This window comes from Dermacentor albipictus, chromosome 1 (genome assembly GCF_038994185.2).
Source record: "Dermacentor albipictus isolate Rhodes 1998 colony chromosome 1, USDA_Dalb.pri_finalv2, whole genome shotgun sequence".
Taxonomy (NCBI): domain Eukaryota; kingdom Metazoa; phylum Arthropoda; class Arachnida; order Ixodida; family Ixodidae; genus Dermacentor; species Dermacentor albipictus.
Window position 1 is genome coordinate 193721215 of NC_091821.1, and position 14277 is coordinate 193735491.

The following is a 14277-nucleotide window of genomic DNA, read 5'->3' on the forward strand; positions in this document are numbered from 1 at the left end:
TGCCCTGGAGTGGGCATAACCAGGCTGATGATGATGAAGATGAAGATGAAGAAGATTAACTCTGCAAGATTCAGCTTATTCCTGATTGCCAGAACCAAAGGATGGTGCACTTTATGTTAGAAAATCAGGTGCATGTTAAGTTTGGGGGTGTGCTAAAATCAGGTAAATACTGACAAGAGAAGCAGTTGTGTGGACATTGCCTCTTTCATAATTTAACTTGCTGAATAATTTGACCAGTTTTGTTGGTTCCTTCAAGGTTGAATTAACACAAGTTGACTGTAGTGTTATCTGCCTTTGGTTTCTCATAAGTTGGTGTGTATAGATTTTGGGACCTCTTCTGCATGTTGAAAATAGTGCATTATGTGTGCTTCCCAAATTTTAAGTCGCAATCCCTAGGAGCAATGACATCGTGGTGAAGACTAGCTGGTTCATCTTCAGTATAAGCGGAAACAGTGCGACTGAAACAAGGAGGCAAAAAAAAAAAAGAAAACACACACACACACACACACACACAGTGCTATTCCTGTAGTGTGTGTGTTTCTCTGTGTCTTTGTTTCTGTCATGCTGTTTCTGCTTAAACTGAAAACCAATAGGAGGCCACACCATATACAAGGTGTCCCAGTTAAGTTTAGCCATAGTTTAAAAGTATGCGAATGCCACGTAGCTGGACAGAACCAAGGTAATGTTGTTTGCCGTTGCTTGGAGGTACTCAGATTTTTCTTTTTTTTCAGTCTGCCTAGTCAGATAGTCTTAATTAATCAACTTCTCAAATATTATAGAGGAAATGTGTTACTTAGAAAATTGTACAACATCATGAAAAACTCCCGATACAGCTTTCTGTTGCTGACTGCGTGCTACATGAAAGTGTTTTTCCGAGCATGAAAGAAGCCCGCGAATACATGCAAAGTGCCTCGAGCGACGAGTCATGCAGCAATTTTGCATGCATTTGCGGGCTTCTTTCACGCTCACACAAACAGTATTATGTAGCACGTATTGAGCAACAGAAAGCTGTATCGGGAGTTTTTCATGACGCTCTACAATTTTCGCATTGACACTTTTCATCTAGTTGTAATATTTGAGAAGTTGATTAATTAAGACTATCTAATTAGGCAGAATGAACAAAATAATTTGAGTATCTCCAAGCGATGGCAAACAACATTGCCTTTGTTCTGTCCAGCTACGTGGCATTTGCATAGTTTTAAAGTTTGGCTAAATTTACTTGGGATGCCCTGCATATGCATTGATGGGTTGCATGGTTGCTTCCCACTAAACTGTGCATTAAAAGCTCTTGAGCTTCAAATTGCAATTAAGTTGCAAATGTTAAGTCTGTGAGAATCCTGCATCCTGAAAGGAGTGTCTGCAGCCTTTGTCATTTCATAAAACTGCCCAGCAACATGCTGCCATAAGTCAGGCAAAATCGCCCATTCTGTCATGATTTGATCCCTTTTCTTATGACACAGAGTGGTCAAATAAACATTAAAGATTGGCGTGATGTACTTCTGATCCGTACTCTGAAATGGGTGATCTCTACTAGCCATGTTCAAGGGGTGTACGGTAGCATGATTATGAGACGGGACAAAAGAAGACACAGAGGAACACACACCGCGCTAACTTCCAACAATGTTTATTATCGAAAACCAGGTCAGATTTATACACTCAGCCAACATGAGTCACAGCCACGTGAACAGATAAACAATCAGAGCAAGCCATTTTTGTAAGTGATATGTTAAGCCAAGCACAAAAATTTCAGTTCTTTTTCAGAGAGAGCCAATAACGGTTTGCTGATACATGAATCCCCTAGGGCGTCAATCTCCTCGGCTTCTATTATAAGTCTAGTGAGTTCGCACTTATTTCTACCAGTAATGATTGTTGATTCGAAGAGAGGGGAGCACTTATGTTGCTTACAATGAAGGGTCACGCAGTCTGAGATAGACTGCGTGAACACAAAAATAATCTCAGACTGCGTGAACACAAAAATAAAGTCGACAAAGTTGTATCAGATGGGTTTCTCTCCCTTCATTGCAAGCAACATAAGCGCTCCCCTCTCTTTGAATCAACAACCATTACTGGTAGAAATAAGTGCAAACTCACTAGACTTATAATAGAAGCCGAGCAGGTTGATGCCCTAAAGGATTCATGTATCACTGAACCGTCATTGGCTCTCTCTGAAAAAGAAAAGAAATTTTTGTACATGACTTAACATATCACTCACAAAAATGTTTCGCTCTGATTGTTTATCTGTTCACGTGGCTGTGAGTCATGTTGGCTGAGTGTATAAAAATGACCTGATTTTCAATGATAAACATTGTTGGAAGTTAGCGCTGTGTGTGTCCCTGTGTGTCTTCTTTTGTCCCGTCTTTTAATCGCGCTACCATACACCCCTTGAAGATACATTACCAACAAGCCTACATTGCAGCCCTCGTCTACTAGCCACCCTTTCTTTGCCGTTTATGACATCAGAATGGAAACAGCATTGAACATGCTAACATCTTGCGAAGCTGTCTTTAAAACAAAGTTTGCACGGTTCTTATTGCTATTATTGACTGCATTCAACTTGTCTGCTGCTGTAAAGGCTTTGGCAGAAATGTAACCTTCATAGCACAATCTTTTATTTTTCTTTTCTGCTATGAAGAGCTGTGCAACAAAATAATGCTTAGATTTCATTGTAACTGAACACACTGGCTGAATATGTTGCCAGTGACTCTCATTCTTGCTGTGTGCATCCTGTAACATCACATCACTGATGTGAGAAGCAGCTCTCTTGACTGTCCAGTCCAATTTCATTTTCAATGCAATGTTTTTTCTTTACTTAAAAGTATTTCTGCATTCTTGTGCAAATTGGTGAAAGGAGGTACTGAAAATCTAAATAAACCACTTCCTCAACATGATTAAGGTACCACCCAAGTTGCCCTAAGTTCTTTCTTTGCACTAGTGTTCATTCACTAAAATCTGAATGCTTATGGCATCGTGCATACAGTAGGGAGGGCACAATGTGGTGATCCATATCAACGGGAGAAGGTCACAAGTTAAGAACGCTTGGGAAGCTCTTGTTTATCCATAGTTTAGCACAAACTTAGACCATTAAAATGATGCGAGCTTCAGTGTTGGTTGGCTGTCCATCTTTGAAAAGACATTTTGATGAGACACACAAGCTCCTACACCAACAAAATCGGAAGCAAGTTTGTGCAGCACACGATATTTTTGCTTTGCACAACAGAAATAAAGTAGTACGTAAACTAGCTGCTGGACTGGCATGGGCAAATTATTATGTTATGAAAATAAACTTTATGTCAATGGATTTAATTTGCTACGAGCGCAGTGCCCACAATTTATACCTGTTCAACCATGACATATACTGTGACAATGTCATGTGTAGTTCTTAAGCAACCTTTCACTGCCATCTCATGGCAGTACACTCAAAGCTGCTTTGGCATCCACTGTCATTGATTTAAAGGGAAAACAAGAAGAACTTCAGTTGAAGACCTTTTTTGTTTTTTGGTCTTGTGTGTTAACTCTAATTATGTCATAGATTTATTTATTTATTTATTTATTTATTTATTTATTTATTTATTTATCTATTTATTTATTTATTTATTTATTTGAGCTCCAGGCCACAAGCAATGATATTGTAGAAAGCTCCAAAATAATTTTTGCCACCTGGCTGTTCTTTCAAATGCACATGAATGTTTTTGCATTCTATGGTCACCGGAATGCAGCTGCTGTAGCCAGGAATCAAACCTGCTACATTGTGCTCACCCGCAGTTGTTCAAGAAAAAACTAAACCTTATTTGGTTCACAATCTGTACAGCATTTTAACATTTAACATCCTATATATTGTTGAAATGCTGTTTGTGTTCACACGTACAGTTTCACAAAACTCTTCCTTTCTCATAACAAATGTGCCTTTTTGATTTTCAGCACATGAAAGACAAGTTCTGGAACTTCGTCTTCTACAAATTTATCTTCATTTTTGGCGTGATGAACGTTCAGTACATGGATGAAGTGGTTCTCTGGTGCAGCTGGTTTTCTGTCTTGGGTTTCCTCCACCTGCTGGCCCAGCTCTGCAAGGATCGATTTGAATATGTGAGTTGCTGTGGTTGGCTTCATACTACATATGTAGTGTAATCAATTGCTGTTATATACAGCATGGTAGAAGACGAAGGGTTTTACTTGTAATGAATATATCCCAGTGCATTAACGAACTTTCTCCCGTCTCTCTGCTTTTTTAGTGGCGGCGAAATTTTTTAACTGCAGAGATGGTGTCAGCATCACCTTAATATATATATATATATATAATGGTAAACTGCATAAGCCTTTACTAGCCTTGCCTTGTCATACACAGAGTACTTATATTATCAGAGGTATTTATCCTGTTCAGTCATGGTCTTTGCATATGGAGATGCGACTTATTTTTGCATGTTTTTGGAACTCAGCTCCACAGCACTTTCAGCACCAGCACAACCGCCATGGACCCCCCCCCCCCTCCCCCCTTCCCCGCTCCCCATTTGCTTTCGTTCCCGGAGATCGCTAATGTAGCAGGTATACAGGCTGTTTTATTTTCTGCACCAAATAACACAAAGTGCTGCACTGATAACTTGTAATAAGCGAATTTGCACATCTGCTGTCAGACTGTAAGGCTTGGCAGCCAAAAAAGATAGTCTTAATTAGCGATTTTAGAGACAATATTGCATTTGCAAAATTGAAGCCCGACTGTCATATATTGCCCAACAACAGCTTCACAAAAATGTCGTAGGTACTACGGCGTGCAGTATTTTGGCTGTCACCAGCCCTGAATAGTGACACTGATCTCCCCACCCTATCAGAAAATGCCACCTGCTTCCTTGATGCACGGGCGCCAATTCTTATGAGTTCTCTTATGAGTTCTCTTCATTCTGATCCATAAAGCCTTGCTTTATTTGCTGCTATTGGTAAACGTGATCTTCCGAGCTACGGTACCGTTACAAAATTGGAAAGGGAATAGAGCACGCTCCACGTCAATTCCTGGCATCACTGTGCAAAAAAGGAGAAGGCCACCATGAATGCCGTGCCAGTGAAAGCTCGCGCTACTTTTGGTCTGCACTTGCAGTGGAGAGGATAGAGAGATCAACGTCACTGGTGCACTATTTCATATTTCTTTCGGTACTGCCATATTAAGCTGCCCATAGTGCTAAAGTACTGCAGGCTCTAGCAGCCAAGATGATTTTGTTTAGAGAAGAAGTTTTTGTTGAGTTAATGATATGACTTTAGGTCCTCAATTCCTGAATTGCAATGTTTCCTCTATAATTGCTAATTAAACAGTTATTTAAGATATGCTTATTAATTATCTGTCATAGTTTGCACGATACCGAGTTCCCAGTGGCCACAAAGACACATAATGTGATAGAATACTGGGAGATAGCTTCACAAAATTCACCTTTTTGTAAAATTTAATGTAGCTGAAACAGGACACTGTATTTGTCACATGAAGTCGCACAACAACAACAGGAGGAGGAAAAAGAAAGAAAGAAGAAAAGTAGGTCGGTCAACCAGACTCACGTCCGATTTGCAACCCTAGACAGTGGAAGATTGTTAAGAAAGAAAAGAAAAGGGAAGGAGGGAAGAAGACACTATTAGAGGGAATACGTACGGTTGTCCATAACTTAATGCCTATAATCGGTCACTGAGGCCAGTCGATTTCATGAAACGTAGCAGTGCCCACGTCACTTTGTTAGCCTGTGACGCGTGGGGCCATGGTCCAAGAATCTTAGTCTCTGAAAATGGTCTGCTATCTAATCAGTTTAACACCGTCCGAAGAATGTCGCATTCGATCTCATAGAGATTACAAAAACACAACACATGCTCCATCGCCTCTTCACATTTACATGAGTCACAAATCAGTGTGTTGGTCATTCCAATAAGGAATGAGTAGGCTTTCGTAAAAGCCACCCCTAAACCAAAGGTGGCACAGTAAGGTTGCATTGCGGCAGGAGAAGTTCAATGGAATCTGCAGCCTCAATGTAGGATCCAGTTGGTGGAGATGGCAGTTGAAGAAAATTGGGGTGTTCTGCAAAGTTTCAGTCTTGGTTTGAGCAAGTAAATGACCCCGCAGCGTCTATCCTTAATAAGGGGATAGGAAGTCTCACAGTTTCTTTATAAACTGACCGAGCGGCATCATCAGTAAGGTCATTTCCTACAATGCCACAGTGCCCCAGAAGCCATTGGAAGATGATGTCATGTCCATTTATGAAGGCTTGATGGAAAACCTCTCTAATCTCAAACAACAGTTGTTCATGGGTCTTGCGTCATAAGGCTGACTGCAGACTCTGAAGGGCTACCTTGGAGTCGCAAAAAACGACCCATTTTCGAGGTTTGGCTTGTGCAATGTAATTTAACAATAGCTTGTAGATCGGCAAGTTCTGTTGCCGTAGAGGTCGTTAGATGGGACACCTTTAACTTAATTGTGACTTGTAAGGCCGGGATGATAGCAGCACCTGTGGAGTTGGTGGCTGAGACAGATCCATCAGTGTAAATCGGCGTTCTTTGTTCATATGTCTTGTTCACTAATGACTTTGAACTGACGTAGAGCCACTGTTGATTTACGGGTCTTCTTCTTAATTACCGGAATCATGTGGCGTACTTGTGGCTGTCATAGCCACTAGTGGGGTAACAGTGGTCTTGCTGGTGGGTAAAGCCCGATAGAAGGAAGCCTTGATGGGTCGTAACAAGTTTGGAAAATGTGGCTTGAGGTCTTTGTGCTGGCAAAGCAGCAATATAATGACTGGGTAATGTGTGCTCTTAGGTTGTCAATCGTTATATATGTTGGAACCAAGTAGTCTCTAGCAAGCATGAGTGTTGCATGAGTCGAGGCGCATTGTGGTAGTCCAAGACGTGTCCGTGGAGCCTGGCCTTGCAAACTTTCGAAGGTACGAATGTTTCTTTTACATGTGTTCGCAAAAACCGGCAAGCTGTATTGTTAAGAGCCCAGAAACAGTGCTCTGTACAACTGCACCATCACAACAACTGCAACAAAAGCGCAGGCATCAGGGAGCAAATGCTTTGTCTACCTCTTGTTCCGAGTCACAGAAACTCGAGCTTACGCAACCTCCAATATTAAAGGTGCAGTAAGACAGCTTGCATGGTGCCAGGCTGTCTGGGCACGCCCACTCTTTTCACATGCGGCAGATTACCTCTAAAGCAGGGTGCATGGCTGTGTATGTGCTCAGCCACACTTACAGCCATGGGCAACCACGGCTGCGCAGAGAGGCACCAGAAACCTCCAGTGCGCCAACTTACTGCCCCACCCCTCGAGCACACTTGATCGCGTTACCCGAGCTTGCTCCCCTCCCCCTCTTTCCCTTTGCTCACGCATGAAGGCAACACTCGTGAAGCCACCATCTTTCTTGACTCACCCTCGCACACTTTCACTCACACCTAAAGCACAAAGTGTGCGTGCTGTGCCTTGTGCCGGGATAGGATCTTATTGCACTTGGGCTTTATACAAAACATGGCAGTTGCTCACGGGGTCGCAGCGCTGTGCGTGATTTAAGTGGTGGGTTCGGAAACAGCGCATGTAATTCAATCATTTGAATTCAACCATCTGGTAAGCAGAAGTTTCTATTTATTGTCTCGGCATTCCTTTGCGATGGCAGTGAAATTTCGTTATATTGAAATGGCATAAAAACACAATTCGTTATATTGAGGTTCTGTATACATGGTGTTCCATGGACAAAAGGTTACGAAAAGTTAAATACTTTGTTGTGTCGAAAATTGTGTTATATTGAAGTTCGTTATATCGAGGTTTAACTGTACTAGCCAGAGGACATTTCTAAATAAAAGTAGCTTGTACTTAAAGCGATAAACGTGCCTTTTGTGCAGATGTGTAAAAAAATATAGCTTGGCAAGGGCATTCTGTCATGAATATAGTAGAATGATTCCTTACTTATGTGTTGGCTGGCCTCATATACATGCCTTTGAGCATGCTTGTTCCTCATAATTATTCTGTGGTATTATACAGCCAATTTTGGCTACCTGTGGTCCCATTGCTCAAGTTACTGACTACATGGGCTAATTGCAAACTGTGGCAAGCACTAGCATTGTGCCTTGATGTAATATGCCTGTTTGACATTAGCACATAAAACCATTACCATTTGTTCAATGTACATTCCACCACATTCCCATTTTACTGTAGGAGATATGGAGTTAGTTTTAAACCAGCTACCCAAACCTTTTTTAATTACAGGTGATTTTAACGCTCATAACATCTTATGGGGTAGCAAAACAACTGACACCAGGGGACAAACACTTGAAGATTTTATCCTGACTAACGAAATATGCCTTTTAAACACTGGTGCGCCAACCTACTGCTCCCCAAGCACAGGAGCTATGAGTTGTCTTGATCTGGCGCTGTGCACTCCATCTCTGTTGATCGATTTTAAATGGAGTGTTATTAACAATCCTTATGGTAGTGATCATATGCCAGGCATTATTAAAAAGACATCTCCTTTCCCTACAGTCCCACTAAGACCACCCCGTTGGAAACTCCATCTAGCAGACTGGCCTCTCTTCAGCGAGAAGGCCAGTCTTGAACACATATCAGATCAACAAACAATAGACGAAATGAATGAAAATATTATTGCCTCCATACTTGCTGCAGCAGAACAGACGATCCCGCAGTCCTCCGGCTTCTTAAGGAAAAAACTAAAACCCTGGTGGACGAATGAATGCACTCAAACTAAAAAAGCACAAAACAAAGCATGGGGTATCTTTCGGCGATATCCAACATATGATAACCTCCTGAATTTCAAAAAAGCAAAGGCGAAAGCCAGGTACACGCGTAGTCAAGCCGAAAGACAGTCCTGGCAAACCTATGTATCCTCCATCAATAGCTCAATAACATCCAAAAGAATGTGGGATCAGCTTCGAAAGTTTAGAAGCGAGTACGCTCCTTATACCATCCCCATACTGTCACCTCCAGGTACACAAACGAATTTAAAAGAACAAGCAGATATATTAGGGCAGCATTTCCATAACATATCAAGCTCACTAAACTACTCCACTGAATTTCAAAAGTATAAACAATCAGCAGAAAAACAAAAACTTCCGACAGCAGGAAGTTCCGAGAAACCATATAATGCACCCCTAACACTTTCCGAAATTAACAGAGTACTCACTACCGGCAAAAAAACAGCGCCAGGTCCGGACAGAATACATTACACAGTGCTCGCACACTTATCTTCAAAAGCAGTTAAGACATTGCTCCGCTTTTTTAACATAATCTGGGAAACAGGAAAAATGCCGAATGCGTGGAAAAAAGCCATTATAATCCCTTTCTTGAAAGCTGGAAAGCATCCTACAACAGCTACAAGCTACCGACCTATAGCACTAACAAGCTGTCTCGCCAAGTCCTATGAATCTATTATAAACATCAGATTGACATACGTCCTCGAAAATGAGAACCTGCTCGATAATCATCAGTGTGGGTACAAGAAAGGCTGCTCCACAACAGATCATCTAGTTCGGTTAGAACACGAGATACGTGCGGCATTTCTACAAAAGCAATATTGCCTCACAGTTTTCTTTGATCTCGAAAAGGCGTACGACACAACATGGAGGTTCGGTATTTTAAGGGATCTAGCGGACTTAGGGATCCGCGGGAGAATGCTTAAATGTCTCGCTGATTTCATGTCCGATCGAACATTCCAAGTGCGTTTAGGAACGGTGCTGTCCAGCGTATTTATTCAGGAAAACGGTGTACCTCAGGGATGCGTATTGAGCACAACATTGTTTGTGGTGAAAATGAACTCGCTCAATAATGTAATTCCATCTTCTATAATGCATTCACTATATGTGGATGACCTTCAAATTGCATGTCGTGCATCGAACATGGCAAGCTGCAAACGACAAATTCAAATTACACTAAACAAACTAGCGCAGTGGGCATCTGAAAACGGCTTTCGCTTCTCAAGTGAAAAAACGATTAGTGTTGTCTTTACACAAAAAAGAGGCCTACAACCAGATCCCATCCTTAAACTACAGGATGCCACACTACCCGTGAAACAAGAACACAAGTTTCTGGGTGTTCTGTTTGATAAAAAGTTGAACTTTCTCGCACACATCAATAGTATTAAAATCAAAGCGAACAACGCGCTTAACATTCTAAAAATCCTCTCCCGGAAACGGTGGGGCTCTGACCGTAAATGCCTGCTACACATCTACCGCACTTTGGTGCGCAGCATATCGGACTACGGCAGCATTACATATGGTTCAGCCAGACTATCTTACGTCCGACGACTTGACCCAGTCCACAACTTAGGACTACGACTAGCATGCGGTGCCTACAGAACATCACCTATACAGAGCTTACATGTTGAATGTAATGAACCTCCTTTACAGCATCGCAGAGTGCTACTAACTTTTTCCTACATACTCAGAATCCGATCCTCACCACAACACATATGCTACAACATCGTCACAAAGTGCAGCTCACGCTTACATTACACAAATAAACCAAACATGATTAGGCCGCTTATCTTGCGATACGAGGAATACTGTCGGGATTATGACATCCCCCGGGAAGTCCTCCAGGTTGCCAGAAAGCCAGAACGTTTACCCCCGTGGTGTGATTTCACAGCGTTATGTGATTGGACACTAACACATTTAAAGAAAAGAGACACAGCACATCAACACATTATACAGGAATTCCGCGCTCTTCAAGACAAGTATACAAACTACATAGAATTTTATACTGATGGCTCTAAAACAGAAAAACACATGGGTGTAGGAGCCGTAACAGAAAATTGGGAAACAAGTATTCGATTACCTCAGCATGCCTCTGTCTACACAGCCGAAGTGTACGCGATATGGACTGTAGTTCAAAAGATCATTGCTGACAAACTTGAAAACACTGTCATATACACAGACTCATTAAGCGTACTGAAGGCTCTACACATGAAATCCCAAAGTGAACCCTTGTTAGGCGATATTTTGAATGCATTAACGTCTAACAAATATGGCAGATCAATCAAGTTTTGCTGGGTACCAAGCCATGTTGGAATAGCAGGTAATGAAGCAGTGGATAGATGCGCATCAATGGCAGCTTACAAAAACATTCAAAATACAGCACTTCCATATAAAGACAGTGTCAATGCGATTCGGAAGGCCTTGACTTCAAAATGGCAACGCAATTGGGACACTTGTTTAAGTAACAAGCTTCATTTAATTAAACCTGTAGTTGGCGAGTGGAAATCATGCAGTCACCAGCAACGATTCTACGAGGTGATCCTGTGTCGACTTCTCATTGGACACACACATCTGACGCACCATTTCCTCTTCCGAAAAGAAAACCCGCCAACTTGCGAAAAACGTAATGAAGCTCTTACAGTCATGCACATCTTAATAACATGTCCACACATCGATACACTGAGACGGAGGTTTTTACACAGCCTGTATAATTTGCACATTCCATTACACCCTGCCCTATTACTAGCAGATGACCCCCTAGTGCCATTTCCTAACCTCTTCGACTTTTTAGAAAAAGCTGGTTATTTACACCAACTATAATGTCATGCAGGTTTACCTGCCCTAACGTTCCGTTTTATTTTGTCTTGTGACTGGCGCAGCATGGCCTTAGTTGCCTTTGTGCCACTAAACCCAAACTAACTAACTAGCCTGTTTGACATTGTGGTGGCTACAAAATCTAGCCTCTTGAATGAGGCTCAATCTAGAGCAGTGTGTTTAGTGTCGTACTATACTGCTCACTTTTTTTTGAAGGGGGGCAGGATGACAGAGGGAGGAATGCATCTGTTTTTTACACACAAACACAGCTTGTGTTCTGTTATATCTTGCTTCCAAAAATCATGTTTGCTTTTTACAGCTTGTGTGTATCTCTCGAATAATGAATGATGCTTGTGGTAGTCTTGCATATTGGAGTAAGGTGCAGCCTTTGTCATTCATAGCATAAACATAGTTTAATTAGGGGAGATGCACCTCAGAAACTCACTTTGTTAATAACAAAACTAACTGAATGAAAGTTATGAAGATATAGAGTTAAATCTCCCATTTTCAAATATATGTTTAATTTTTCGCTATATTATCTATTTATTTATTTATTTATTTTATTGTACCCTCAAGACCGAAGTATTACAGAGGGGAGTGGGTAAAAAAAATATACACAAATAATTAAACAAAGCAGCAATAAACAACAAATGTGGTTAGTTAATTGCATCCGGGAGTAATGATGTCTGATAATGCCGAACGAAACTTTGAGTTGTCCTTGATTGCGACAACTGCGCCGGGGAGGTGGTTCCATTCCTGAGAGTTCTTTTTCTGTGACTCCTGAAAGTGGGGAAAGTTATGGTCTCTTGTGCAAGGTTGGCACTTCATTTCAGGTGTAGGGAAACATTATAACATATATTGCTCCTTATTAAAAACTAATTGAAAACTAATTGAAAATGAGCTAAAAATAATATTATTTTAGCTTTATACTTTAAAGCAAGAAAAAATATCTCAAATATTATTACTGAGAACATCGATGAGTGGTTTCCTAAAAAGCACATAGCCAAAATTGTTGAAAGTTACAATAAGGTACTTGCATTTTACGCATTCTTGTGCATGAGCATGCAAAAGTTTTGCCGAGATTTAATCAATATATTAAGTACAAGAATTTTGGTGCACAAGCAGTGAAAACAGCCGAAGATTGAAAGAAAAGAAAAATGACGGTAAAAGTTTTAAACATGCTTTTTACTATTGGATATAGTCAATTTGCATTACATTTGGCCAGAATGCAGACCAGTCTTTGCAGAAGTGTAAAATTTCAAAATTCTCCTGCTGCGCTTCCTGAAGCTCAGCTTCTCCTGAAGCTCAGAACCCTTGTGAGCTTCCTCCTCCAAGCAGGTTCTCTTTTCTGAACTTTGACAAGATTTAGTTCCAGTTGTCTGTTTTCCAGACGTTCATCGAATTTTTCTCAGGTCTGTGGTGTTGCTCAGAGCAAATCAAATCCTCAATTAATGACACAGAGATCCTGTGAAACCTCCTAAGCCTTTCCGCCTTTGTTAAACTCCAATATGGCTATGGAAGTGGTCATCTCCACAACAGTGGAAAATGAGCTGAGCACTCATGAAAATTGGAGATCGAGCTGGTGCCAGCTCTGTCAGTGTTAATACTCACTTGTTCCCACCATCTGGGCAAAGCTTAGTTGTTGTGACCGTCATCAGTGGAGCGTGAATGAAAATATGTGGGCCCTGCAGCTACTATGCCTCGATTTGAATAATTTTGACAGTCTTCTGAATGAATAAACGCCTCAATTTTTTTACATATGAAAATAGAGTGCTTAAGCATAATTTTGCAACCACAATGTAAAAAATAATTCAGGTGATTTTTTTTGCCACATCCCCCCTTTTACATCTTTTAATTTCTCCTGTGATACAGTATTGGAGATTTCTGGTTGAGTTGCCTTGAAACTGCTAGCTTAACGCATTTTCGTTCCGAAGCATTTGATATCTGCTGCTTGGTAGGTAACGTGTCTTGACTGTTCAAGTCTGACGGTGACTTTACATGAACGGTGTGCCATTCCATGTGTTTTTTTATTTATTTATTTTAATGTTAGCATCACTTCCAACAAAATTTGCTTACAGTGCTGGTAGATTTGTATTAGTCAGCAACTGTGTTGCTGTATGGACACATAGAGCAACACACATGCACACTAAAAGAAGAAAATCGAAACACTCATCTGTTGCTTTTAGTGTTTGTCCTGATTCCAACTAGCACCCGCGAATATCCTAATTTCATTGCCCCACCTAGTCTTCTGCCGTCCTCGACTGCGCTTCCCTTCTCTTGGTACCCATTCTGTAACCCTAATGGCCCAACGGTTATGTAACCTGTGCATTACCTGACCTGCCCAGCTCCATTTCTTTCTCTTAATGTCAATTAGAATATCGGCTATACCTCTTTGCTCTCTGATCCAAACTGCTCTCTTTCTGTATCTTATTAATGTTATGCCTAGCATTCTTCGTTCCATCGCTGTTTGTCTGGTCCTTAACTTGTCCTCAAGCTTCGTTGTCAGTCTCCAAGTCTCTGCCTCATATGTCACCACCGGTAAAATGCACTGATTCTACACCTTCCTTTTCAATCATAATAGTACACTTCCAATCGGGAGCTGACAATTTCTGCCATATGCGATCCAACCCATTTCTATTCTGCTTTGAATTTCTTTCTCATGATGAGGGTTCCCTGTGATTAATTGGCCTAGGTAAACATACTCCTTCACAGACTCTAGAGGCTTACTGGTGATCCTGAACTCTT

The 14277-nt window shown here is 41.2% G+C and overlaps 1 protein-coding gene across 3 annotated transcripts in view; it reads left to right on the forward strand.

Moving 5' to 3' along the window:
* The window catches only part of LOC135898011 (E3 ubiquitin-protein ligase AMFR-like), a 211680-nt gene that overhangs the window by 123992 nt on the left and 73411 nt on the right, over positions 1-14277 (forward strand). For all 3 annotated transcript variants that reach the window (XR_010563233.2, XM_065426724.1, XM_065426725.2), the window contains exon 3: positions 3919-4083. Coding sequence is in view for 2 of the 3 variants with exons in the window: in XM_065426724.1 (XP_065282796.1) it covers positions 3919-4083 (165 nt within the window). In the remaining variant the exon portion in view is untranslated. The remainder of the gene's footprint in view (positions 1-3918; positions 4084-14277) is intronic.